General features: G+C 51.7%; 2 protein-coding genes across 2 annotated transcripts in view; one reads left to right on the plus strand and one right to left on the minus strand.

The window, feature by feature from the left end:
- ULK3 (unc-51 like kinase 3) overlaps positions 1-8,659 on the plus strand; it is a 28,789-nt gene extending 20,130 nt beyond the window's left edge. Inside the window, exon 16 of the mRNA XM_075897413.1 lies at positions 5,275-8,659. Within this exon, the coding sequence (XP_075753528.1) occupies positions 5,275-5,291 (17 nt within the window). The 3' untranslated portion in view covers positions 5,292-8,659. The remainder of the gene's footprint in view (positions 1-5,274) is intronic.
- A 137-nt stretch (positions 8,660-8,796) lies between these two features.
- Positions 8,797-12,194, minus strand: LOC142818340 (growth arrest-specific protein 1-like). The gene has a single exon (XM_075897418.1). The coding sequence runs from the start codon at positions 12,026-12,028 to the stop codon at positions 11,258-11,260; it is 771 nt and encodes a 256-aa protein (XP_075753533.1). The 5' UTR covers positions 12,029-12,194; the 3' UTR covers positions 8,797-11,257.
- Positions 12,195-26,318: the final 14,124 nt, after the last annotated feature.

The raw sequence follows: 26,318 nt of genomic DNA on the forward strand, positions 1-26,318 counted from the left end.
TATGTAAGTGCTTTAGGTTCCTTGGCCAAGGAAAGGCCCTGCCTAAATGACAGACCATCTGTTGTCCTTGCCGGGTATTCTGTGAGGGAAACGGCCCCTTACTTGTCTGCTACTGGATCTGAAGACACAAGTGAAGACCATGATTTTTAGATGGACTCGAGTTTTCTCAGAGAGGCACCAGAGTTGAGACGCCTTTAAAGGGATGCTAAGTACATCTCCTCTGAAAATCTCATCCCTTTCGATGTGTATTGGGTCCAGCACCCAAACCCACTACAGATTGATTGAACCTCTCTAGTGCCGAACCAGGGGAGGTGGATATTGTCTAGCAGCATGACCAACACTTCCACTGCTTACTGGGCTCTTAGAAGACAGTTAGGCGTCAATTAGAGCTAAATCACAGCACAGACCACTGAGCGCCAGGACTGGTGGCTGTAAACAAACTTCATGGGACTGCAGGAAACTTGGCCACACTCTGGCTGTGTCTAGACTGGCCGCTTGAATTTCCGCAAGAGCACTGACGATCTCATGTAAGAAATCAGTGCTTTTTGTGGAAATACTATGCTGCTCCCATTCGGGCAAAAGTCCTTTTGCGCAAAAGGGCCAGTGTAGACAGCTCAGATTTGTTTTTCGCAAAAAAGCCCCGATGGCAAAAATGGCAATCGGGGCTTTTTTGCGCAAAAGCGCGTCTAGATTGGCACGGACGCTTTTCTGCAAAAAGTGCTTTTGTGGAAAAGTGTCCGTGCCAATCTAGACGCTCTTTTCCGCAAATGCTTTTAACGGAAAACGTTTCCATTAAAAGCATTTGTGGAAAATCATGGCAGTCTAGACGTAGCCTCTGTGATCAGTGGACATCTGGCTAAGTAACATCACGCCGGACCATGGATGTTGCCGGATTAGAGAGGTTCAACCTGTCGTGACTCAGGAGATGCTCAAATAATGGTGTCTGTGGCTCCCATGTGTCTGCCCCCATGTTATTGGCGCCTCCAAAATAGGAGGCTGGGCTTCCAAAGGGACTGCAGTCTTTCTGGGGCCCTCACCTCTTGACCCCTGCGTGACCAGGCTGCGGCTCAGCATGTGGAACGGGGCTGGGTTGTGGGCATTTAACACTGAATGGAGGAAAGTGCCCTTCCCTCTTTCCCTGCACTTCTGTCTCTTTCTCCTCCGCACTCTTCCCTGACATGCTGACAGAGGAAGGAGGTCAGGGGCTAATGGAACTTGCGAGCAGAGTAGGTTTTCGGCTGCAGGCCCTGTGCAGCCGCACGGGAGCAGATGGGGAACGGGGATTTGGTTTGTAATTGAGAAGGTTCCGATGGGTAGGAAATCGAAGGGCTCAGCCCATCGCATTTGACACAAAAATCCTTCCTGGAGGCCCGGAGGGGGCTTTTTATGATGATGATTGTTTTAATCCTACATCCTTCCCGCGGTAAGCTCTTGAGCGCAGCCTAGGCGAGTGGGGAAGCCGGGGGATTGCGGCATGCCAGTCTGCAGCAGGCACGGTGCCATCAGCTGGGCTGTTCCAGCAGCAGCTGTGGGGCTAGTCCTGTGGGTCGGGCCCGCTGACCCCCAGTGACCGTCCACCTTTCTGTGCACAAGAGCTCTCTTCTCCCTCCCCCCGCCCCCAGGTGCATCTGATTAGCAATCTCCGGAGGGTGTCGCTGGGAAAGTGTCGCTGTATTAGAGGAGTATCTTCTACTGTCCACTCACACCCGTACGGGTGGATCTGGGCGTTGCAAAGTGGAAACAGAGAACTGGGGGCGAGGGTGGAGTCTTTCCCCGTCCCCTGGATCTCGAATGCTTAAGATCACTTGATTGTCGGCCCAGTTGGGAACTGACCAAACGTGGTTTCCGCCTGACGGGTAACTGCTTACATGTCCTGACGTAAGCTATTCTTGAGAACGGTCTCCGTATGACAGGAGCCTGCCTTCACGACTGACTCATGCTGCTTCGTAGGTAGCCTTTGAATCCAGTGGTCAGACACCCCCATGATCCTGTCACTCCTACAGGCGATCCCTTTGGAACAGGGTGTTGGGAGCTTGCCCTGCATGCAATGTACCTGTTCTCGAAGTTAAACAGAGTTCAGGGCTGGTGTTCTGTGGGAAGTGAATGTTTAAGGTCACTGAAAGGAAACAGCAGCACTGTCAGCTTGAAATCTTGTCAAGTCCTGCTGTAGCCCCCACTGCCACATGTTATGATTGGTTAATAATCACACCTCCCAGTTTCTCACACCCCACACCCTACCGCATGAGACTCCCAAAAAGGGAGGGAGTGACATAAACAGTCTGACCAAACAGGGTAAAAAGTGAAAGTGACTTCAGAATGTCCTGACAAAAGCACAAAGCAGAGAAAAAATAGAGAATGATATTTCTCTTTAATCTCTCGTTATAAGTAGCCTTGGAAGGGTTAGATTTGTATTGATAAATGTTAAAATGTCAATTTTTATCTCTCTCTCTCTCTCTCTCTCTCATTGACAACAATTGAAATTTACAGATGGGCAAAGTAACACAGCATGCAGCTTGAGAAATTATTAATGGGATTCCAGGGTGTTTACTTTGCATATTTGAATGTCATGTTGACAGTTTGTATTTTCACAGTTATAAAGCTTTAACTTTTTGAATCCACATCTGTTGTCTTTCAGTAATTGTCTGCCCTGCACTTTCCCACAGGTCTGACAATTTAAACTGATAAAAGTAAAAACAAAGCTGAAAACCCATAATTTTATGCTAGTGAGAACATTTTGTATAGATAAAACTCTTTTAAAGATCCTTTAAAATCAACATCTGTCAGAATGATCAAACAAATACAGTTGAATTCCAGCAAGCCTTGTTACAATGGAGAGGTCACTTGCAACGTAACATTTCTTACAACTGCACGTAAACCAGTGGCTGACCGAAGTGATGGTTTTTAAAGTCGATATCCCTTTAAATAAAGGAACGGCGCAGTGGCTTGTGTGGGTGGATCTTCCGGAGTTTCCAGGGATTGCTCGCATTGAGGGGCCTGGCAATCCAAACCCAGCCCCCTTGCACTTACATCCCGCCCCATTTCAAGCTCATAAGGGCCTGATCCGGTGGCCGTCCAAGCCAATGAGTCTCCGCTGTGGCTTCAACAAGTGGGGAAGGGAGAGTAAATAGGAGCAGCTGTGCTGTGAGAGGCAAGAAGCCAGCTGTCTCCACAGAGATCTGTGTGCTCGGGGACTGCAGCTTCCTTGGCTCACAATCCCCACAGTGCCTGGAAAGGAGTTGGCCGGGCCGTGACTTTGGGCGTGCTCTCCCTTCTGCTGTTGAAGATCTGGGGTCTGATCCAACACGTGCTGAAGCCAGACGCTCATTCTCGCCTCTAGGCATCAGATCAGGTCTTTCGGGCTCTGCATTGAGCTAGGTGGGGCTCAGGCTGGAAGTGAGCTGTCGTAAAGGAAAGCGGCGAATTGCATTGCCCAAGCAGTAACCTTTGAGCTCCTAGTGCTCTGGCAGGACAGTCGCTCCTCCTGGCCATTGGTTCAATGCTGGATGAAGAAACACCGCAATTAGTTCATTCTAAAGGTTAATTGGTAAGCATCTGCCTAACCGGGTGATGCTTACTAGGGATGTTAACTATCTGGCATTTGTGTAAACATGTCGCCCCTTGAAATTTTAGCAGTGACACATTTACACGGGGGAGGGGGAGCCAGTGCTTGCGGGGTGCTGGCTTAAAAGCTGGCTCCCCAGGAGCGCTGGCTTCCGCCTGCCTCTGATAGAGGCAGCAGCGTGGGGAGCAGGCAGCTCCACGGGAACCAATACACATGGCTTAAAAGGCTCCCACCTCCTGATACAGAAGCTTATTGGTTAATTGTGTAGTCAGCTACATGTTGACATCCCTAATGCTTACAGGTAACCGGGGGGGAGGGCTGGAGCAGCTCGTTGCCTGCTCTGGGCCTGGGTTGGGCCAGGGGCTGCTCCGATGGAGGCTGGGAGCTGGCCGCCAGCCCCAGCTGGGGGCTGTTCTAGCTGGGCTGGAGCGGTCCCCAGCCTGGATCCCACTTGGTGAACTGGTTAACTGCTTACTGGGGATTTTACATCCCTGGTTCATCCCAAAGGCCCTTAGTCAGTGATCTTTCAGGGAGTCAGAGTGGGAGGGAAAATAGAACTTTTCTTTCTGTTGCTCCCTGTCTTCCGAGCCCTCTGGCTGCAGCAGACTCAGCACCAGAGTGTCTTGCGCTTGGGTTTGCTTTAATTGGGATGTTGCTAAACCTGGTGGCAGGGAGGGGTTGCCCTTCCCCACCACTGTCTTCCGGGCTGCAAGCCCTAGAGATCAGAAAAGGGTGGGGTGTATCACTCTGTCCACTCGCCTCCCCCCACCCCCCCGAGCTCTGCCAGTTTCTGCTCCGTTCCTCGCCCTGGCACGGAGCGCGGCGAGGTCTGAGTGGCTCGGAGCAGCGTCTTTCCTGAGGGAGCTGGGCCCCGGGTTGTTTTTAAGGCAACAGCCGTGTTTGCAAGACAGCTCTTTCCTTGATGAGCAAAGCTGGAAACAAATGCAGCAAAGCCCCAAGTTGCATGGCACCTTGGTTTTAAACCATCCTTGTTGGCCAGTGTTTTCTGATGCTGCACTAAAAATCCAGCAAAAAAACCAACAACAAATGGTCTGATAGCACTTTATAAACTAACAAAACATGTAGATGGTGTCATGAGCTTTTGTGGGCACAGCCCACTTCTTCAGATGGTCGGAGTTATGAGTAGGGGATATGAAAACTTGAAATAAATAGGAGAGGGGGGAGAAAAAGGGAAAAGAAGGAAGGGTGTGTGAGAGACAAGGCATCATTAAGTATCTGGAGAATCGGTACTTAAACCTAAGCAGATCAAAGTACATAGATAGATGCTAAGACAGGAAGGATACCACTCACCGAGCTGTTAGCACCTTCAGTGGTTATGAAGTAGGTAGTGTCCTAGCCAGCCCATATCTCGATTGAGTCCATTAGCATGTATATTGAATTTGTGGATGAAGTGACATTCCAGTCCTTCCCTATGTATTTGGTTGTGGAGCTGGCCTGTGACAAGACAGCACACGTAGAGCAGTCACTGTCTAAACTAGCACCATGAGGTCCTGATCTCGCTTGGTCTCTAGGCAGAACCGTAATAAACGTGATTAATTGCCAGGGAGTCCAGTAGCAAACAAATACTCTCTCACCCGTGGAATTTATTATTTTTGCGTTTCATGGTGTGTGACACCCTAGTGCCTGCTCTAGTTCACAAGTAAGTAAATCATCTTCTCTTCTGTCCCCCACCTTTGTTTCCTCTGTCTCAGCCTGTACTCTGCAGTGATCCTCAGGGACGTACGGACCCCCGCGGGATCGGGACCGCACCCACGGCGCTGGATATTGACCGATCTCCTTGGCACCAGCTTTCTCATCCGACTTCCCCTCCAGAGAGCCTGGGCGTGCGTAGCGGGCTGGGCGCGTGTGCTAAGGGACACACGGCTTATCGACAGGCCGTGCTACTGACAGAGCACAAGTTGAGCTAGAGGGTTCCACTGCCGTGCCCTGGATGGGGGATCTTTGTAACAAAGGGGTAGGTGGTGGCATTGTATATTAAGCAGACAGAGTTCTTTATAAAGAGCTTTTAGTATTTAATGTCTAGGTGTAACCCTATCTCGGATGCTGACCCTGCCTGGAGAGCTTAGGGGTAATGGCAAGATTTAGAGCTTAGAGAGTTGATCGTACTAACGGGGCATTTGTGTAGAGGCCGTTAGGGCCCCCGGGAGGGATGTGATGATAAAAGGCAGGGCCTTTAGGGCTGCCTGTCTTAAGGATTCCCTCTCAGCTGCTGCCTCTTGCTGCTTCAGCCACGGGCGAGTTGTGGCACTGGAACGGGTTTCGGGGGGGATCCGTGGAAAGGGTGCGAGTCCCATCGCAGGCTGGTGTAAATGTATTTCTGCCCAATCCCCCGTAGTCTTTCACCCTGCCGTCAGGGGCTCTGGGACTGCCGCCTGGTCTGCCCGCTGGTCCCCTTCGTGGGACCAATATTATTTCCTTCCTTTTAACTCCTGCAGATTCCTGCCTCACCCCCCCACCACAAACGCTCTCCCTCTTGCTCTGCAGACCACGTGCTCCCCGTTCCTTTGGGCCATACGTCTTCCTTTCCCCAGCGCAGCCTTGTCTAGGATGTCTCTTACAATGACCCTGTCTGTGTGCAGCCGCTGATGTGCAGCAGCTCTTGGCTCTGTCTACAACCTGAGGGAAGGGACGGGGGAGGGATGTACAAATATAGCCGGCCTCCCGCGGACTCCAGCGGCCTGAGCTCCTCTTGTCAGGGGCATGGTGTCTTTCCAGGAATCAGCGACCGTGGACAGCACTCAGCACCTTGCATGATCAGGGCCCTTAGGATCTATGGAGGAAAATCTCTTAGAGCCTGATCCAAATCAAGGCACTTGCATTGACTTCAGGGGGTTTTGGATTGGGCCCCTAATTCAAGTATTGACTACTAGGCACCTTTAACGCTGGTAAAAGCTCTCCCCTCTCCCTCCCCCCGGGACTGAAATCTATTGACTAGGCTTTCATACATTGTTTAATTATTCAGGGCTCTGGGTTTTTTTTTAATTGGATCCCAATCTGACTGTTATATAGACGCAGCAGCAGCTTGTCGGTGTGAGAAATCCATACACCTAAGATTGCAGCTGAGTGGGTGGAAGATTTCTCGTGGGTGCTGGGGTCTGATAGCTGAGAGTGGAGGCAGATGTGCCAGGCTGTCCAGAACACACACCGGGTGCCAGATGGATCAGGATTAGAGTTGGGAGAAGAAACTTTTTTTTTCCTCCCCAGGCACAAATGCAGATGTGGCAGTGCAGATTGTTTCTTGCACGTGTGCTGATTCTGCCAAATTGTTTTGGCCTTTAAAAAAGGAGGGAATGGGTTTGAAATCTTGAATTCCAGTCTGTCGGTGTGATTAAAACCGGGTACAAATCCAAATAGAATGTTTTGATTTTTGTCAACACAAACTGTCATTTGCCTTGGAACAATTTTTTGTTGACTTCCCCAGAAGGGCCAGTCAGCCGAAAAAAATCTATTTGCCCAGCTCTAGTGCTGACTTTAGTCCAAGGGTGGACAAATACTGGCCACGGGCCACATCTGATTCCCCAGCGTTAGCCCCTGGCAGGCCACCGCTGCTATATTTATCTGCATCTCTGCAGGTACGGGCAATTGCAGCTCCTGTTGGCTGTGGATCGCTGTTCCTGGCCAATAGGAGCCGTGTCCCTGTCCACATGACTAACCCTGATGAATTGCTGCTGTTTTATTCCCCTCCTCCCCCCCTCGCAGACTTATACTACACATGTGCCTTCATCAACAGATCTGTCAGCTCCCAGCTCTGATATCTCAAATCAGTCCATCCCCTCCTGGTTTTGAAGGAGAATTTTACTGTGTTCATCTTGTTTCCTGCCCAATCTCTTCCTGTAATACGGTGTCTCTAATCAGCATTGTCTCGGTCTGTAGCAGCTGTCCTGAAGTGACTGGGCAGAAGTTAAGCAAGCTAGGAGACCAGAAAGGGTTATTCCGACGCTAAGAGCATTGGTCCTAGTTCTGTGCACTGTATTGTCTCCAGGCAAATACGCCAGCTTGAATTTATCCTAATTTCCATGTCCTTTATTTCAACTTTTTCTCTCTAGATCCTGAACTATCCCACACCCATTCTCCCTTGTCCACTGGGGGCTAGATGAGGGAGTCATTTGCTGTGGGGCAAATGGCGCAGTTACCCCTCTCAGACCTTATCTGCCCCTGTGCTCCTGACTTTTCATAGGTCTGTGTGTTCCATTTCCCCCTCCCCCACACCTTTGCAGGACACGATATAGTGACGTACAACATGTATGTCAGACTACATGGTGGTCCTCATGTTTCCCTCCCCCTCCCTTCCCCCCCCCGAATGCTGCAGGCCTCTGAGCCTCACTCATGCACATGACAAAATTGGATTGAGATCCTAATTCCCATGCCCATACACCTGGCTACTGAATTGCTCAGCTCTGGCCCCTCTGCTGGGTTGGATTAGTTGATCATCAACACCTCTCTAGCACTGGCTCTTTCTGCTTGGAGCAGCTTTTGGTCCCAAGCCTGCCTGAGACCCTGATCACATTACGCCCTGTCTTCATGGAGGAATTCACACTGGTGAAGCTTAATCGAGTCACGTTCCTGAAAAGATGTGCCACTATAAACCCTGGTTTGCATCCGAACCACCTGAGGGCCTTCTAGAGCTGTAACCGTGATGTGAGATCAGGGTGAATATCCTTAATATTGGGCCTTTGGGAGACTCCTGTTAGAAGGGGCTGATCCTTTCCTCCCTGTGACAATCGTAAATATCACTGGACCCTGAAACCCCCAATGTTATTTTGTACCGAACTGGGGCTTATGTCCCTATGAACTGACTGGAACCTCCTCTCTTGTTTCTGGATTATGATTTTTCTTTCGGTTGTTTGTAGAAGGCTGTAGCTACGCACGAGCTTCTCCGAGCCGCAGGAATCGCCTTTGGCTCTGTGCAACGTTTGTTTTGAATTTGGGGGGGAGAGCATGTGACTTGCAGTAGTTGCTGGCCAGGAAGCCACGCTCCGGGAACGGGTCCGGCGCTGCATGGAGCGTATCTCAAAGGCAGCTGTGTTGAATGAGAATGTAATTTATTGTTGGCTTTATTAAATAATTTTCCAAATACTCCAGTCCCCATCATTTATCTGGCTGGACCCAGCTCCTGCTCTGCGACCTGGGAAGGGAAGAGTGAAGCCACCAGCCCTCATTAGCTTTTACACCCCTCTCCCCCCAAGAATAACCTTGCCAGGGGAACCCCTCAACCAAAAGCCAGCCTTGGGCACTTGCGATGTATCTATGTCCACTCCCCTCTCTCACCCCTCCAGGGAGAAGTCTAAGGACAGTTAAGACACTCAAACCAATATTCTAACTTTGCCAAAAAAATTTATCAAAATTGCACAAAAAAGACATGAGCTAAAGCTCAATTAGAAAACAAAGCTTTTACAATGTCACCATTATGTAGGTTGCCCCCTACTTTCTGTACAACACACACGTGCAGGAAAAATTCCAAACAATATACATATTCACAAAGTCTGTTTGCACGTGAGGCTTTGTGCGTATTAAAGGTGATGGGGGCCCCTGGAGGCAGACAGAGTGGGTTCTTGAAGTAGATCCAAAACATGAGTAACCCTTGGACCGGCTCAAACCTATGGGTACGTTTACACTGCAATAGAAGAGCCACCTCGTGGTTGGTTTGACTCAGCTGCCTTGGGTTCCACGATTAACAACTGCAGTGTAGACATTTGGGCTCTATATCCCTGTGGGGGCAGTAGGTCTCAGTTTGGGCTCCATCCCAGATCCCAAAGTTGACACAGCCAAGCGCTGTCAGCCAGTACAGTCATTTTAGTTAAAACAAACAGAGCTGATATAGAAGTTAGGTGTAACAAGTGTTCCCTGTAAGCTGTGCACTGGGGTGGCCACCCAGGAAGATTCAAATGCTGCCCAGCTGATTAGAGCGGCCCCAGCATGTATTTCTACTGGTGGTGCACATCCACACATGCCTTGGTGCACAACACAAAATTTATTCCACTCACAAATGGAAAACGTTAGAGGGAACATTGGGTGTAATCCCTGCACACCTGGGGGAGTCGTCAGCATGCCTCTGTTCTAGTACATCAGTATGTAAGCCCCAGGGAATTCATCGTTTATACACACAGGGGTCAATCTGGAATCATTGGAAAGCTTTGGCCTACAAGAAACATGCTCCAGCAAGACAGTGTTTTGCAGCAGAGTCCCAGGGGGTGTGCAGGGAGGTGCACAGCACCAGCGCCTATGGTTAGTTACCAAGTAGACCTGCAGGCCTTGGCCTGATTGCTGTCCAGTTTTGCCAGGGGTGTGAACACTGTGCTCAAATTAATTTATACCAAGAAGTTCCCAGTCTAAGGACTCAAGAGAGCAGCAGAGAAGAAGCCAAGTGCTCAGCATGGAGGGCAAAAAGAAGCTCACATTCACCCTGGTCTATTGAATTGTCTTCCACCTATTTCCCTAGGTCTGCAATGGCCAAATAAGGGTGAGGGTCTGCCCACCCACTGATGGGCTTTTAACTTCCCTTCATGCCGAGGGCTGTCAGTCCCAGCAACTAGGCAGGTTCAAGAGCAGGTATTGCCATAGGCTGCTAGTGGGACCAACCAGCTTTTGGTTCATTCCCCCAATATCAATGCAAAACCTGAATTATTGAACCCATTTCACAGATGGGATAACTAAGGCTGAAAGGGGCCAGGCCTCACTGATACTGGATCTGGAAAATGGGCCTCTGCTAACTCTGTTTTGCTGCCCAGGTGCTTTGGAAGCCACTCTCCCTCTTGGTGTGCAGTTTATGGACTTTTGCTTCCCTTCAAGCGGTGACATGATGGGCAACAGAATCCAAGTCTCCAGATTCCTCATCTTTTGCTCTAAGTGGCAGGCAAGACTCTCTAGTCCTGACACAGCATGGCCAACTCATTCCCAGACTGTTGCCACTGTTTTAACATCTGGATCACACCAGACTCTAGACACTTTCATTTTTTGGTAATGGAAATGTCTAGTCCCCGTGGCTGGGTGTAAACGCACAACCCTTGAAAGACTCAAAACCCAAAGGACAAGGAAAAATAACTCCCTGTATTTTGAACCTCAGAATTTTTTTTAGCCAGTCACAATTTCTTGGAGCCTGATCTAGGAACCCTGAACAGCTGGGGCTGTGGGGGGATAACCTCCATCTCCTGCTTTATAATCAGGTGCCTGGGGATTTCCTGGCTTCTCCTGTTGCCCCTCGGGTGTTTGGAATGGAGATCTCCCCTCTGGGTGAATAGGTACCTGCACAGGTATGTGCCACACCTAAGCACGAGAATCGGGTGGGGATCAGGGCATTTTTAGATCCCTTAGCGCCCCTCACCCTCGCTCTTCTCCTGCAGCACAGTTCAGGGTGAGCCGGGTGCAGAGAACAGACGCAGGCCCTGGCTGGGAAAATGCTGCTACCGTGATGCAAGGGAAAAAGTCGCATCTCGGCCCCTCCAGCCACCGCTAAGTCCATGGGAGCCGCAGCCCGGGGAGGAACACGGGACAAGCAGTCGGAGGCCCAGGGCTGGGAACGGCGCCTCCTGAGGCCTTCTCCAGCGGCCAGCGACCCTGAGTGTCCGCCCGGGCCCTGTTCCGGGGCACCGCAGCCGCCTCCGACGCCTGGGGGCCGCTCCGCCTGGCCCTGCGCGCCTCGCCCGGGCCCCCTGAGTCAGCCCCGAGCAGCGCGGCCTAGGCCCCGGAGAGGAGCCGGAGTCCCAGCGGCAGGGTCCCCAGGGCCAGGGCGCGCCAGGGTGACGCGCCCCGAGGGCGGCCCCCGGAGCGCACCCAGGCGCCACCCGCGCCCGGCCCCTCGTCCTCCTCCCGCAGCAGCCGCTCCTCGTCCCGGTAGTCCTCGTCCGGGCCCGGCTCGGCGGGCGGCCCGGAGCACAGGCGGCCCATGTTGGCCTTGAGCACCTGGCAGAAGGGGCGCTCGGGGCCGTCGCAGACGCAGCGCTCCAGCGCGGGGCCCCCCGGCGCGGCCAGCAGCTGCCCCATGGCGGCCCGGCAGGGAGCGGTGCAGCGCCGCCCGTTGAAGAGCTGCCCGCAGCGGGCCAAGTAGGCGGCCAGCGGCTCCTGGCAGGCGGGCTCCTGCTGGCAGCGGAAGCGGGCGGCCGTGCAGCCCAGGCCGCTGCGGGAGGGCCGGGGCAGGCAGGGCTCGATGGCCGCCTTCAGCCGGCGGCAGCGCGCGTCCTGCCCGCACTCGCAGCGCTCCAGGCCCGGGCCGCTCCGGCTGCGGTTCAGCCGCACCAGCGCCCCGATGCAGTGGCTGGGGCAGCCGCCGGGGGGCTCCCCGCCTCCGGCCCCGCTCAGCACCGGCTCGCAGGCCGCCTGCGACTGGCTGTAGGCGGAGCCGCAGTCCGGCTCGTCCTGGCAGCGGAGCAGCGCTTCCCAGCAGGGCTCCCCCGGGGCGTCGCTGCCAGCGCGGCCCCAGCACAGCAGCAGCGGCAGGAGTAGCCACATGGAGCGAGCAGCGCCCCGGGCTCCATGCGCTCCAGCGCCCGGCTCCGCCTCCAGCCTGCGCGCCTACCCCAGGGCCCGGCAACAGCCGCCGCCTGCTCCTAGCGGGCCGGCTCCAGGTGACTCGAAGGACCCAGTGCAGGGGCCGGTGGCGGGTCCTCGGTCGTGGGGCAAGGGGCCGTCGGATCCTAGTCACCCGGTGGCACGCCCCGCTGTGCTGTGCACGATGGAGTCAGGCCCTCGGTTGCGCGCCCCCACTTGCGCGTTCTCCCCTGGTCCCGGTGCACTCCGCGGTCAGCTCCCCGGTGCGAAATGCAGGCGCTGCGCAGCGCTTCTACCACCCCTCTGGGTGAGGAACACAACCCGCCACCCCCCTCTCCCGCCAGCCCAGTGACGGGGAAAGTCTTTGCCATTCATCTTCCAGGCAGTTGCAGACCCATTGTTCCCTTTCCCCTCCTGTTGCAGCCCCTTCCCAGAGCCCCCCTCTACCTCCCCGCCCCCTTCCCCTCTGCTCTTCCAGTTCCTCCAGCTGCTAGTGTGATCTCCAGGCTTTCCCAGAGTGGGGCAGGAAGAGGTTCTCCTGGCTAGGTGCTGCAGAAACCCTGCACACTCACATTTCCCTAATACTCCCACACAGTTGTTCTTGCCATGCCTGGGGTGGGTCCCTTATGCTCAGGGGGTCTCCATTCCTGGAGGGCTAAAATGAGAATGACAGGCGGAGGCAGCCTTTTGCACTAGGATAAGTGCAAGCCACTGGGCGGTGGTGAACCAGGCCGGGCCGTGGTGACTGTGAACAGAGCCCAGACTAGCAGGTGGGCACCAGCTGGCTCTAAGGTGGGTCACGCTGCCATGCACAATTATGCTTCCTTCCAGGCCAATTGATTGTTGAGCCTGATCCAGGCAAATGTCCCTGGGCCTTGCCAGGCGCCTGTCTGGGGAGGACTGGCGACGCAGGGGTGTGCAAGTGAGCCCTGGGCCTGGAGAGGCCGGTAGCAGCCTGGGGGGGTTGCTGTGGATGTGGTAACAGAGCGTGAGCAAGCGTGTCTGCGGTGCAGAGCTGGTGTGTCGGGGGTGGTGGTAGCCAGGACTGTGGGGGGAGGGGCGAAGACAGGGCTTGGCTCTGGGTTTTAATCGCTGCAAGTAAAAGGGCTGAATAGCATTTTCTGGGCTGGTTCATTCCCTTTGTCTCGGGTGGGCCATGCAGCGAGCTGGTGCCTTTATGGCAGAGAAGATTGTTCACGCCTTGCAGGCTGTCAATAGGGGCCTTTTTCAGATGGCCTCTGTTTTACTGCCATTGCCGTGACAAAGCGCACTTGAGAGCCTGCAAAGAAGTGCAGTTCACTCCATTTCCCCCAGCTATTGAAATGGAAACGAACCTGATTTCCCCACCCTCTGGGCTTTCAGGAGGCAGGGGGTCGGGGCAGCTCCAGCCCCAGGATTCTGGCCAGCTGCACAATAACACAAAGCCTTCCTGATTTCCCTTGGGGAGTGTTGCAGGGAGGAGAGAGGAATGAAGACGGATTCCAGAAACAACCTCATCCACCCCCCCCATCCATTAAACTAAAGAATCGGTCAGGACAAAAGGTCTGATCCTGGGAGGTGCTGAGAACTCTCCGCTTGGGTCCCAGGATGCTGCCAGCCATGTCACCAAAGCTCAGGGTTGCGTTTCCCTTGACGTCACACCCTGACAGCGCTTGTTGGCACCGGAAAATTCCATTGTGTCACACGTTCACCACGCGTTAGCACCTGGTGTAGCCCCGGACTGCTGTGCTTAGCACTGTGGCAACAGGCTGTGGTTAACCCGTGGCAAGCTGAGAGACACCAACTATGACCGTTCTGAGTCCATGCCGATGCTACCCCTAAAGGGTTCAAATCCAAGTGTTACATCAGCCTGGGATTGAACTCAATCCGCAAACACACCACTGGGATTTTAGCTTGTGTTAATGTGTCACGTCTTTATTCCCAGCAGGCAATGCCAGAATGTTAAACCCATTACGTCCGTTCTTAAGATTCCTCAAGGCCGCATTTGGCCATGTAGCTGTCCGGTGCGTACACACCTTTAGGTGGGCGGGGAAGGTTTTTTCTTCATTGATTTGGATTGATCGCTTTAGTCATGAATGGCAGAATCAACTCAGACTCGTGGCTTCTGCTGGATTTTACAGAAAAACTACCCAGGAAATGTCATAAAGAATTATTTTCACTACTATAATTCTGTTTTTTCTATCCCTCCTGTAAAATTTCTTCCAGACAGGGACTCCAACCATTCAGGTTTCAGTGTGGGGGTTCTAGTGGATTATCATGTTCCCAGTGTGCTACTGGCCTAAAAAGCTATGAGTGAAGAGGGAAATCTCAGGTAGGTGCAGAGAAGGTATTTGACCCTGCATCTGGCTCTGGTGCTGTTGTGGACGATGGAGTCCAGTTCTGGTGCCCACAGTTCAAGAAGGAAGTTGATACATTGGAGAGTTCGGAGGAGAGCCAGGAGAAAATTAAAGGGTTAGAAACCTGCTGTACAGGGCTTGGCTCCAAGAGCTCAGTCTATTCATCTTGGCCAGGATTGGGCAAGATCTGGCCCACCAAGCTGTTTGATCCGGCTCATGGCTGCCCTGTTGAGCCCCTACCCCTGGGTCAATCGAGACCTGGAGGCAGGGGGGTGCGCGAAGTCATTCAGTCTTCAAAGCGGCTGGCGGCTCCCTCCCCCCTCTAGGACATGGTGCCTAGAGGCAGCCATCAACTATTTTGAACAGCAAATGCTGACTGGCCGTTCCCTGTAGGTACCACGTGCTCCTGGCAGGGTGAGGAGGTGAGAGACTATGCCTGCTCCTCTGCCCCCAAGCTCCAATTGACCTGGGTGGTGGGGGTGCAAGTGAAATCTCCTTGCCCTGCCAGGGGTACGCAACACCTAGAGGGAACCACCCCTTCCACCCAGGGCCCCGCTCTTTCTGGGGGCGGAGCCAGCCCTTCGACTACCGTACTTTAGCAAATATAACCCGCGGGTTATATTTGTTTATACAAACCCTGCCCCCCCCCAGGGTATACTTGGATGCGGGGTATACAAAACTTTTTTTACTCACCTGGGGGTGAGTGCGGCTGTGCGGGAACCGGGCGGCGAGTGTTTCTCCCGTCGCACCCGAATAAACCCCACCTCCGCGGGCTATACTCGTGTGTGGGGTATACAGGGATTTCTAAACTCAAATGGCAAAAACTGCGGGGTATATTCAGGTGTGGGGTATATACGCGAAAAGACGGTACCCACCATTTGTGAAGTGGCCTCCCTGCAAAAATGATTGCCCACCTCTGATCGTAGCAAAGAAAAGGTTCAGCGGTCCCAGGGATCCCAGTGCATGCCTGTCTCTGGGGGGAACAAATATCTGAGAACAGACTCTACAATCTAGCAGAGAAAGGCCTGACATGATCCCGTGCCTGGAAGTTGAAGCTAGATGCTTTCAGACTGGAATGAAGGCCTACGTTTTTAACGGTGAGACGCACCAGCCGTTGGAGCAAGGGTCATGGTGGATTTGCCATCGCCGGCTATTGTTAAAAGCAAGAACCGATTTTTTTTCTTCTAAAAACTCTAGAAATGATTGTGGGGGAATGTCTCTGGCCTGTGCAGAACAGAAGGTCAGACTAGATCACATGGTTCCTCCTGCCCTTGGCACCTAGGACTCAATTCTAAGTAATGCCTTTGACCAGAAACAGCTTTTCCATGCATGAATGACGGTAGGATGTTATGGCCTGACATGATGTACAGCACCGTGCAGTTAAAAGACTCTGGAAGCAGAAGGAAGGATGAACCAGACTAGGACTTAGGAAACAAGGGTTCACCTCCCAGCTCTTGTGGTATAAGTCACTTAGCACTCTGCCTCTATTTCCCAGCTGTAAAATGGGAATAACAGCCCTGCCCTACTCCACAGAGTGTAGGAAGGATAAATGCATTCAATATTATGAGGTGTTAGGAACTAGACTCATGGCCATGTAAGTACCATGATAGACAGATCTTCCAGGCTTTCTGACGGTACAAAGTGCCTCTTTTTAGCCTTGCTAAGTGATGAGATATTGGATCTGAAATCTGTTACTGGTCCAGCACTGAATATTACATGTCCCCGGTCTCAGGTTAGTTTCATTGTGGAGGAGGAGAAGGGGAATTTCACATTGCCGCAAAAGAAGGAACATTTCTCTGGCAGCTGATAGTTTTTAAATGGCCACAGCTGGGCTGCACAAGGGTCTTGTGCTAGTGGAGCTACACTGATGACTGAAGTCAGGGCAAATCTCCCATCTAGACAAGACCAGAAATAGATGGAACTGAGCTGAACTGAAGAATCTGGTTTCAGCCGAGCCTTTGTTACACACCCCCATGCACAGAATCTGTGCACTTCAAGGAGCTATAGTCCAGCTGTCCCGCAAACCAAACTTTGCTTGGTCTCAGTGGCATGGCCAACCTAAGAGGCATTTGAAAAATGTGAGGAGCATTCAGGTGTAAGGAGGACTTGCAAGCACACATCTGCCCTGGAATCATTTGCCTCCCACCAATAGAGTCGTTAGCAGCTGTTCTCTAAAAACTAAAACAGCTGCTCTCCAGCAGTTGAAAACTCTTGCGTGAGTGCCGGGTCATGTCACAGTAGAAGAAGATACAAACTGCATTAACATTGTTGTAGTGCAAAAAGGATTTTATAGCTTAGGTGGAATCGAAATCCACCCCTACTGAAAGACTGGGAGACAGATTCTTAGCTGGTGTAAATGGGTGTGGCTGTATTAAAGGCAATGGGGGTAAATTGGCTTTGATGGCGTGATGCCAATTATATCACTGGATAATGTCATCTTGGCAGGAGTGTGTGAGAGAGGTAGAAGACCCAGCTCTTTTGGAATCAACAGCGCTGCCTTGATTTCCACCAGTGGAGGATCTGGCCCGTGCCTTTTCAGGATCTGCTGCCCTGACCGAGCAACGTCTCAGGAGACATGGGAGAAAATGTAACTGACGCAAAGAAGAAATACGAATGTCTGTACCTGTAGAGGAGTGAGAGAGTTTCTTCCTCTCTGTGTGCACAGCATCCTGCACATGAGGCATGTAGATTGGGGCTTCTGGATGCCACCGTTATATACATAATTATTAATTAATGACCCATTTTTCTTTCCTCATTTCTGCCCACAATCAAGGAGTTGTTCGGATCTGTGTGTTTTTTCTTCTATTGTACAGCTGCACAAGGTGGCACATCTGCTTGGGGGGGAAGGGAGCGTGCGTGGCACGTGTGTCTCTAGTGCAAAAAAAATCCCAGTGTAGATGGGCCTAAGTAAGTTAAACAAATCAAACCTCCTGCTTCAGGGCCCTCAGCTTGCCACTAGGGGGATCAGGAAGGAATTTCATTCTCTGATGTATAATCGGCTACGTATGTTACCAGCAGGACTAGATTAACCACTAAGAACAATAGGCCCACGCCGAGGGCCCAGAACTCAGGCCATGTGATGATGCTAAAGCAAAGCCACCCAAGGCCCAGGCGATGGTGTGTCTAGGACCCCGTTTGCCTTAACCCCGCCCTGATGTTGAAGGCATTTTGCTTTTTGTGAAATACCATGGAGTGACAGCTTTTGTGGTAGCTGTTCTGAATGCCAGTGAGATCTCTAAATGCTAAAAAGTGTGTCAGGGCAGTATAGTTTTGTAGCCAGTGACTCTCTGGCCGATGCCGGTGCTGGTGTTGAGAACCAAATGTGCACACGCATTGTTCTCTGCCTGAGGTGTGTGGTGGCTGAGAGGGAGCTGTGTGTTCAGACCGATAAGCCTGTGCAAGCCCTGGCGAGCATTTGCAAGACTTAACCAAGTCCATGTTACCAAGTAAAGTGGAAGAGGAACCCTCTGGGCAGGAGAAAGATTCCTCGGCTGCCTTTTGAATCCATTTATTCACGGGCTGAGGAGCACTGACAAAGCTTTGCTTTCAGAACACCCTCGGCAGATCCACAGACCTGGGACGTGTGTGCGGTCAGCACTGTGCACCTGAAAGCTAGGAGAGGAAACGGCTCTGGAATGTCAGTGGAAGTCATAGAATTGTAGAACTGGAAGGGACCTTGAGAGATCATGAAGTCCAGTCCCCTGCCCTCACGGCAGGACCAAGCACTGTCTAGCTCATCCCTGACAAGTGTCTGTCCAACCTGCTCTTAAATATCTCCAGGGATGGAGATTCCACAACCCCCCTGGGCAATTTATTCCAGTGTTTAACCACCCTGACAGCTAGGAATTTTTTCCTAATGTCCAACCTAAACCTCCCTTGCTCAGGTCCCTGATATGCTGCTGGAGGCCAAGGAGAACAATTTTTCTCTCTCCTCGTAACACCCTATTAAATACTTGAAAACAGCTCTCATGTCCCCTCTCAGTCTACTCTTTTCTAAACTAAACAAGCCCAGTTCTTTCAGTCTTGCCTCCTAGCTCATGTTCTCAAGATCTTTCATCATTTTTGTTGCTCTCCTCTGCACCTTCTCCAAATCTTTCTTGAAACGTGGTGCTCAGAACTGGGCCCAATACTCCAAGTGAGACCTAATCAGCGCAGAGTAGAGCGGAAGAATCATTTCTCGTGTCTTGCTCATGCAGCCCAGAGTCATGTTTGCTTTTTTTGCAACAGTGTCACACTGTTGACTCGTGTTTAACTTGTGATCCACTACTAACCCTAGATCCCTTTCTGCAGGTCTCCTTCCTAAACAGTCACTTCCTCTGCAGCTACCATGTGTTTAGGGTGAGAATAACAGGGCTGGTGTTCCCTGTGGCTCAGGTCCCTGATTTGCTGCTGGAGGCTTTCGATCCATTGTCTTATCTTCCCTGTGCTCCACTGGCTTGCCCAGCATAGGTGTTAAGTGGTGCCTGCCCCGTGTCATTATGTGACTCCAGCAGCAGTGTCCTGGGGTTCCTTGGCCAGCCTTGTGTTTGGGTTGCTTCCTCTGTTGATCGGGTGTGGGTGGCTTCTTTTCAGGTGACGTTGCTCCCTTCCTGGTGGGTTCCGAACCGAAGATACGCTGGGATCAGCCTGCTGCTTGCGTGCGAGATACAGAGGTGGTCACCTCGTTCCCAAAAAAGATACCGAGGCATTAGGAAAAGTTCAGAAAATGAGGAGGGGTTTGGAATGGCTGCCAGACTAGTAGGTAGCAAGTTAAAAACAAACAAAAGGAAGTTTTTCTTCACACAGCGCACCATCAACCTGTGGAACTCCTTGCCAAAGGAGGTTGCGAAGGCCAGGACTTTAACAGGGTTCAAAAAAGAACTTGATAAATTCATGGAGGTTATAGGTCTATCAATGGGTATTAGCCAGGATGGGTAGGAATGGTGTCCCTGGCCTCTGCTTGTCAGAGGCTGGGAATAGGTGACAGAGGAGGGATCACTTGATGATTCCCTGTTCCTGTCAGACCACAACACCCCAGAAGAAGGATGACGGCGGCGCGCTTTGTGTAAGCCTGCAGGGATAATCAGTGTCACTGTGATCGCCTCCTACAGCTCACTCTGCCGGATCAGGCCTGTTTAGTGAGTCCGGTTGTTACAGAACCAGTCAAATGTATTAAACCCTGTACTCAGCCTTGGGGTGTAGTAGCCACCATCCCTGTCCCTGGAGGTCCAGACTCTACAGTCAGAGGCAGCCCATATGACAGGGTGTGTCTCTTGCAGAGACAAGGCCCTACTGGAAGCCCCGTTCCCAGCATTAGGCAGCATTGCCTAACTGGGCATCTCGTTCTGATCTCCAGCTTGGTGGAGCAGTGTTGGAATCGTTGTTGAATTAAAGCCAGTCCTCAGTGTGTGTGTGTGTGTGTGTGTGTGTGTGTGTGTGTGTGTGTGTGTGTGAAAAATCCTCCCTGGAGGTGCCAGCTCCAAAGCAGAAGGGAAGTTTACTTGCCACGACCTGTAATTTTTTGAGTGCTTTGCCTCTGCAGCGCCACCCTCTCCTGCCCCTCTTCCTTGGAGCATTTACTCCAGAGCGCAAGGTGGCGGAAGCCCCGCAGGGAAGGTGTGTGTGTGGGAGGGGCCTTCCCTCTCTATTTGTGCCAAACACACGGGCCCATAAGAAGAGGTTGAAGTGCAAGGTGGTCCCGGCCCCGAAGTACAACGTACTCAATACACTTGAAGAACGGCAGTTACTGGTACAGGATCTTACTCCCCAGAATTCAGACTTGGACTGGTTAATATGTAAAAGCCTAGATTCCATGGCCAGAAAGGATCGTCTCGTCCAACTCCCTGTATGACCCAGGCCAGAGACCTGCCCCCCAATGATCCCTGGAGCAGATCTTTGAGAAAAACATCCAGTGTTGCTGTATCAATGCAGACCAAAGGGAAGCAAGCCCCTCTCCTAGCCCTCCCCCTCGCCCAACCAAGTCCTGGCCACTCTGTGATGTGGTGGGAATGGACGAGAGGCCATGTCAGGTGCTGGCAAGAGGGGAGGCTGCCAGGCCTTCGCACTTCCTGTATCGTGACAGTCACAATGTGTCGCTTCAGCAGCCTGTGCCCCGGGCTGCAGAGGACGCTGCTCAAACCCCTTCCTCCTGACCCCTAGACACCCAGCCATGGGCGCCCGTCACCGCTCATTGGTGAACGGGCTAATGCTCCCTCGGAAGCTGCTGCCCGTGTGTCACTGCCCCCTCAAATCCGGATGCACGAAGCCAGGCTGCACTGTAACCCCCATTCCTCAGAACCTGCTTTGGAATAAAGGCAGCTTGTGAGTCGAACGGCGCCTCGGCACGGGGCTGTTGTCTTCCGCTGCCCCGCGGTGAATGTCAGCAGCCAAACGGAGCTGGCTATTTTTAAATCTGAGGTGACTGTGTCCTCTCTCGGTGTCACTAGACCTCGACGTCGTTTTGCAGACGAGTCCTGAGCGCCGACCAGCGTGGGCTCACAATTCACTCGCCCGCGCTATTAGCGATGGAACAGCGAGTGATATGTTGCTTGCCCCCAGAGCACGGGATTCCCAAGGCTGATGCAAATCGGCATCGGTCATTTGAGGTATTAGAAACAATTGTTTTGCCTGACGGAGCGTGGTGTGACACAGCGGCAGTTGCAGGCCTGTACGCAGGAATTTCTGGGAGGGTGTGAGCTGTGGGAGGGGCTGGTGGTTGCCCCACCTCTGTGGTCCAGCCCCACCCCCAGCCGTGCTCCTCGGGGAGGGGGGCGTCAGCCCCAGCCTTCCCCCAGCTGGCTGGAGCTTGGGAGGAGGGTGGCTGGGACAACACACTGTCCCAGTCTCATGCTTACTCGGAGGACCATGGGAGAGGTGCAGTCGCACTCCCCCGCCTACAGGCCTGAGTTGTTCACTTAGTATGATGGATTTGGGCTTTCTGACTGACTGGAGTGCGCAGTTGTGCCATTCCCTAAGTCAGTCGGAGAACAGTGATTCTGTGAGAGTACAGTTCCTTTCAGCATGAACAACTCGAATTGGCTGACACGTGCGTGTGTGAGTGTGTGTGTGAGAGAGAGAAAGAGAGAGAGAGAGAGAGAGAGAGTACAGTTCCTTTCAGCATGAACAACTCAAATTGGCTGACCTGTGTTTGTGTGTGTGAGTACAGTTCCTTTCAACATGAACAACTTGAATTGGCTGGTGTGTGTGTGTGTGTGTGTGTGTGTGTGTGAGAGAGAGAGAGAGAGAGAGAGAGTACAGTTCCTTTCAGCATGAACAACTTGAATTGGCTGACGCATGCGTGTGTGTGTGAGAGAGAGAGAGAGAGAGAGAGAGAGAGAGAGTACAGTTCCTTTCAACATGAACAACTTGAATTGGCTGACGTGTGTGTGTGTGTGTGTGTGTGAGAGAGAGAGAGAGAGAGAGAAACAGAGAGCACAGTTCTTTTCAGCATGAACAACTCAAATTGGCTGACCTGTGTTTGTGTGTGTGAGTACAGTTCCTTTCAACATGAACAACTTGAATTGGCTGACGTGTGTGTGTGTGTGTGTGTGTGAGAGAGAGAGAGAGAGAGAGAGAAACAGAGAGCGAGAGAGTACAGTTCTTTTCAGCATGAACAACTCGAATTGGCTGGTGTGTGTGTGTGTGTGTGTGTGTGTGAGAGAGAGAGAGAGAGAGAGAGAGAGAGAGCGCAATCCAGCTGGCAGACTGGCTGTTTCAGGTTCCATTTGGCGTATTTCTGTACTTCTCGTTATCAAATGATAGTGGAAGTCATCTCCTTCAGCTACAAAAATGACACGTCCTTCCTTAGAATTCATTTTGTCATCATTCAACTTTTGTTTTCTGGCTTAAATAGAAAATGGAGGAGAGTTCCTTGCCAAAGCTGCCATGTCTCTGGTTTTTGGATCAGGGTGGTTAGTTCCACCCCCGGGTTCCTCATTCGTGATCCCTAATACAGCTGTTGGCTTTTCACTCTGCTATCCAGGCTAGAATTTACTTCATTGGCCAGCCCCCTTCTCCGATTTGGACCCACATCTGCCTAGGGACAGTGGGCTTCTGGACAGATGCATTCTTAACTCCAGGTGGTTTCTTGCATTTTGGGGTTTAAAGAGCTTTCTGATGCTAGCATACTTGTCTGTCATTAATGCAGACATGACAGCTGCCCTGAGAGCTATCTGAAAACAGAATTAGGTTGATCAATTGATAGGCTACCATGGGGGTTGTTTTCAAGGTACTTGTATCATCAGAGAACACAATCTGTGGGACAGAAGGATAAATCTGAACCCAGATCTGGTTTAAAGGGGAGATGCAGTCATCAGCCGCCTCCCCCCATGTTTGATGATAATTGGCTTACAAATATGAATATGCATCACTCAAAGATGTTTTATGCAAAACAGGAAATGTAATAGATCAATTTTACAGTTACAATCTACTGAATCTGCATGTCCTATTTCTGTGCAGGTATCATTCTTGTATGTGAAGTTAGAAATATGAAGTGTGGATCTGTTGATAGTTCTACATGTGCTAAGGAGGCCCATCTAGTGATACTTCAGGTATTTAATGACTCAGTACCCAAGTCAATGACCTGTGAATAGTCTTGTTTGTCCTCTAAGCCCAGACTGTGATTGGTGCTAGAAAGACATGTAACCACATCACTTGGTATTGGAATCCATCTTGAATGTGGTATTTTTCTGTGGAGATGGGGGATGCCAAACAAAGGATTCCCACTCTGGGGGAAAGTCTGTTTAAGCAATGGGAAGTAATCAGCTTTTGTCTTCCGCTGGCATTTGAATCTGCCTGGCCCACCCTTTGAATAACTTTGAAGAAGCAGTAGACCCAAGTCAGAGTACAAGATCAGCTGTTTAGGGTGAGAATTTGCATGTAACAAGTTCCTTAGGGGAGTAGAACTAGCTAAGTATCTATTGTTCATTTAAATGTAATAACTTACTTTGATTGGTCTGTTTTCACTTGCAACCACTTAAATCCTACTGTTTATACTTAATAAAACATTTTTGTTTATTATCATGCCCAGTATAAATAATTGTTACCTGGGGGGAGCAACCACTGGGCATATCTCACTGTCACTAATAAAGGGAGTGGACCACCTTATGATCTTTCTCGGTACATCTATGCAGCAGGGCAAAAGTCAAATTAAGCTACACAACTACAGCTACATCTATAGCTGAAGTCGAAATAGCTTAATTCGGCTTTTGGCGCTATCTACATAGCAGGAAGTCAAAGGAAGAGCACTCTTCCTTCGACTTCCCTTACTCCTTGTGAAATGAGGGTTATAGGAGTCGAAGTAAGAAGTCCTCCAGCTCGACATTATGTTGAAATAATGGATTGCTATGTAGAGGCACTCTTTGGGTATGTCTACACTAGCCCCCTAGTTCGAACTAGGGAGGCTAATGTAGGCATTCGAAGTTGCAAATGAAGCCCGGGATTTAAATATCCCGGGCTTCATTTGCATCTTCCCGGGTGCTGCCATTTTTAAATGTCCCTTAGTCTGAATTCCGTACCCACGGCTACACGTGGCACGGAGTAGGTAGGATCTCTAATTTGAACTACCGGTACATCTCGTTCGAACTAGGGGGCTAGGGTAAACATACCCTTTGTTATTTCAAAATAATGTCACTTATTCTGAAATAACGCTGCTGTGTAGTAAGGATGTTAAATTTCGATTAATCAGCTAATTGAGTAGTCAATGGAATTTCCATTGACTACTCGATTAGTCGATAAGGGGGGCGCTCACTATCCCACTGTGTCTCTCCCTTTGAAATGTACAAGAGCCGCCCATGGCTCCTATACATTTGGAAGGGAGAGACCCAGCAGGTTCCCTGCCTCTCTCCCTCTGAAATGTACAAGAGCCGTGGCAGGTCGTGTACAGTTCAAAGGGAGAGAGGCAGCGGGAACCCAAGCCAGGAGCAAAACAGTCCACAATGGCACAGGTTCCCCTCTGTGCCTCTTCCTTTGAAATGTACAAGAAACGCAGGCAGCTCCTGTACATTCCAAAGGGAGAGGAGCAGCAGTGGGACCGGCACAAGTTGGACTGTTTCATTCCCCATTTGCACTGTTTCCCCACTGCCCCCTGTCTCCTCTGCCCCCCACAGAGACAGTGCTGGGGGGGGACCAGCTTGTGCTCCCCCCCCCTTGCTGTCTCTCTCTGATAGAGGCAGCAAGGGGAAGGGAAGCAACTAATTGAGTTCCTACTCGACTACCCAATAAGCATTTGCTTATCGGGTAGTTGACTGGTTGCTTACATCCCTACTGTGTAGATGCCCCCTCTCCGTGTAAGTCTTGTACACAGAAGAAGATGGATTTATTTGGGGGTTTGCTCCTCTTTGGGGCTTGGTTTCCTGGGTGCTGCGCCCTGAGAACTGAGTCCTCTCAGTGCTGAACTAGTTTAGTGTCTGTGCTGCTCTGCAGGGGGTGGTAACCCCAACTCTGTGCCTTGTCTGGGGAAGACCGGAGGATGTGGGTGGGGGCGCCCCAGAGAGCAAGAAGGTATCAATGGCATGATCAGCACACCGGGGACTAACCCAAAGGGAACTGTGATTTCAACCTGTCACAGCAGTCAATGGCCATTCTCCTCCGGGTGTTTTCTTTCCACCAGGGTGGCTTGTTAAGCTAAGAGTTACATGTTGCGTGGGACACCGGTGTCAGGTGTCCTCTTGGCTCTGCGATTATCCTGTGTCTGACCCTGCAGCCCCTTCCTGTGCTCTGCTCAATTGACTATAATCCACGGTCTGCGCTGCGGGGCCGCGTCAGAGGTCCCTGTCTGGGAAGATCCCAGTCAGCGTGCGTCAAGGCCCGAAGAAAAGCGTCCAAAATGTCACTGCGCATCCCGAAGCCAGTGACGTGCCGGGCCTGGCGGTGCAATGAGCATTGCCTTCTGCACCAACTGAGCAGTCCGCGGTGTGACAGCGCCGAGTCAGCCCAGGTGGCGGGCACGCTGGGCCCCTGTTCTGCCTGCGGCATCTGTCAGTCAGGATCACATCAGGCTCCGCAGCACAGATTCCTGAGGATGGAATAATAGACCGCCTGGATTATCCGGCCCAGAGCCCCCGCCCATAGCAGGACTAACCCCAACTAAATCATCCCGGCCAGGGCTTTGTCAAGCCGGATCTGTGATGGGGGGGGTGTCATAGACTCCTTGGGGGGTGCTTCCCAGTGTGCTGACAAGGCCGCTGACACTCACCTTCTTGCTCCCTGGGGCTTCTCACTACCCTGTACTGCTGGGCCAGCTCCCTGGTCTCCCCCAGCCATGGCACAGAGCTGAGCTCCCTGCCCCCCTCCGCACGCCGAGGCGCAGTGCAGACACCGGAACTCTTCAGGTCCATGGAAAATGCAGTTTTGGGCCCAACTCCATTGGATACCACTCCCCAGATGGGATCAGAGCCCCCGATGAAGGATTTGGGTGAGCTCCCTTTAACAGCGAAAGGAGGATGTGCACACGGAGTGCTCCCCCAGGTACCAGTTCTTTTCTCTGGGTTTGATAGTAAATAAAAGTGATTTTATGAAGCACAAGCAGCAGGACTGACGTGATCGTGAGCGAGAACAGGCAGAGCAAAGTGGATTACAACCTTAAAATGACACAAAACGCATCGCTAATTCCGAAACGAAACCCTCCGTAGGGATCATTACAACCTCACCCTGAAACTGCTCTTCTTCCAGCTGAGCCTTCAAGCCAGGGACGTTCCCTCTCCCGGAGGCCGTTGGTTCAGTCTCCTGGGAGTGCCTTGTCAGGCAAAGACAAAGAAACTCCCAGCTTCCTATTGTTTTATAGATGCCATCTTTCCATGGACAATTACTTGGTCTGCCCCTACCAGTTGGGGTGGACGTGTGACTTCCTAAGACCAGCCACGGCTATGATTTCAAGGACAAAAGAGGCTGTTTACATATGATTGCCCAGACATTGAGGCATCCGCCCATTGGAAACA

This window comes from Pelodiscus sinensis, chromosome 14 (genome assembly GCF_049634645.1).
Source record: "Pelodiscus sinensis isolate JC-2024 chromosome 14, ASM4963464v1, whole genome shotgun sequence".
Classification (NCBI taxonomy): domain Eukaryota; kingdom Metazoa; phylum Chordata; order Testudines; family Trionychidae; genus Pelodiscus; species Pelodiscus sinensis.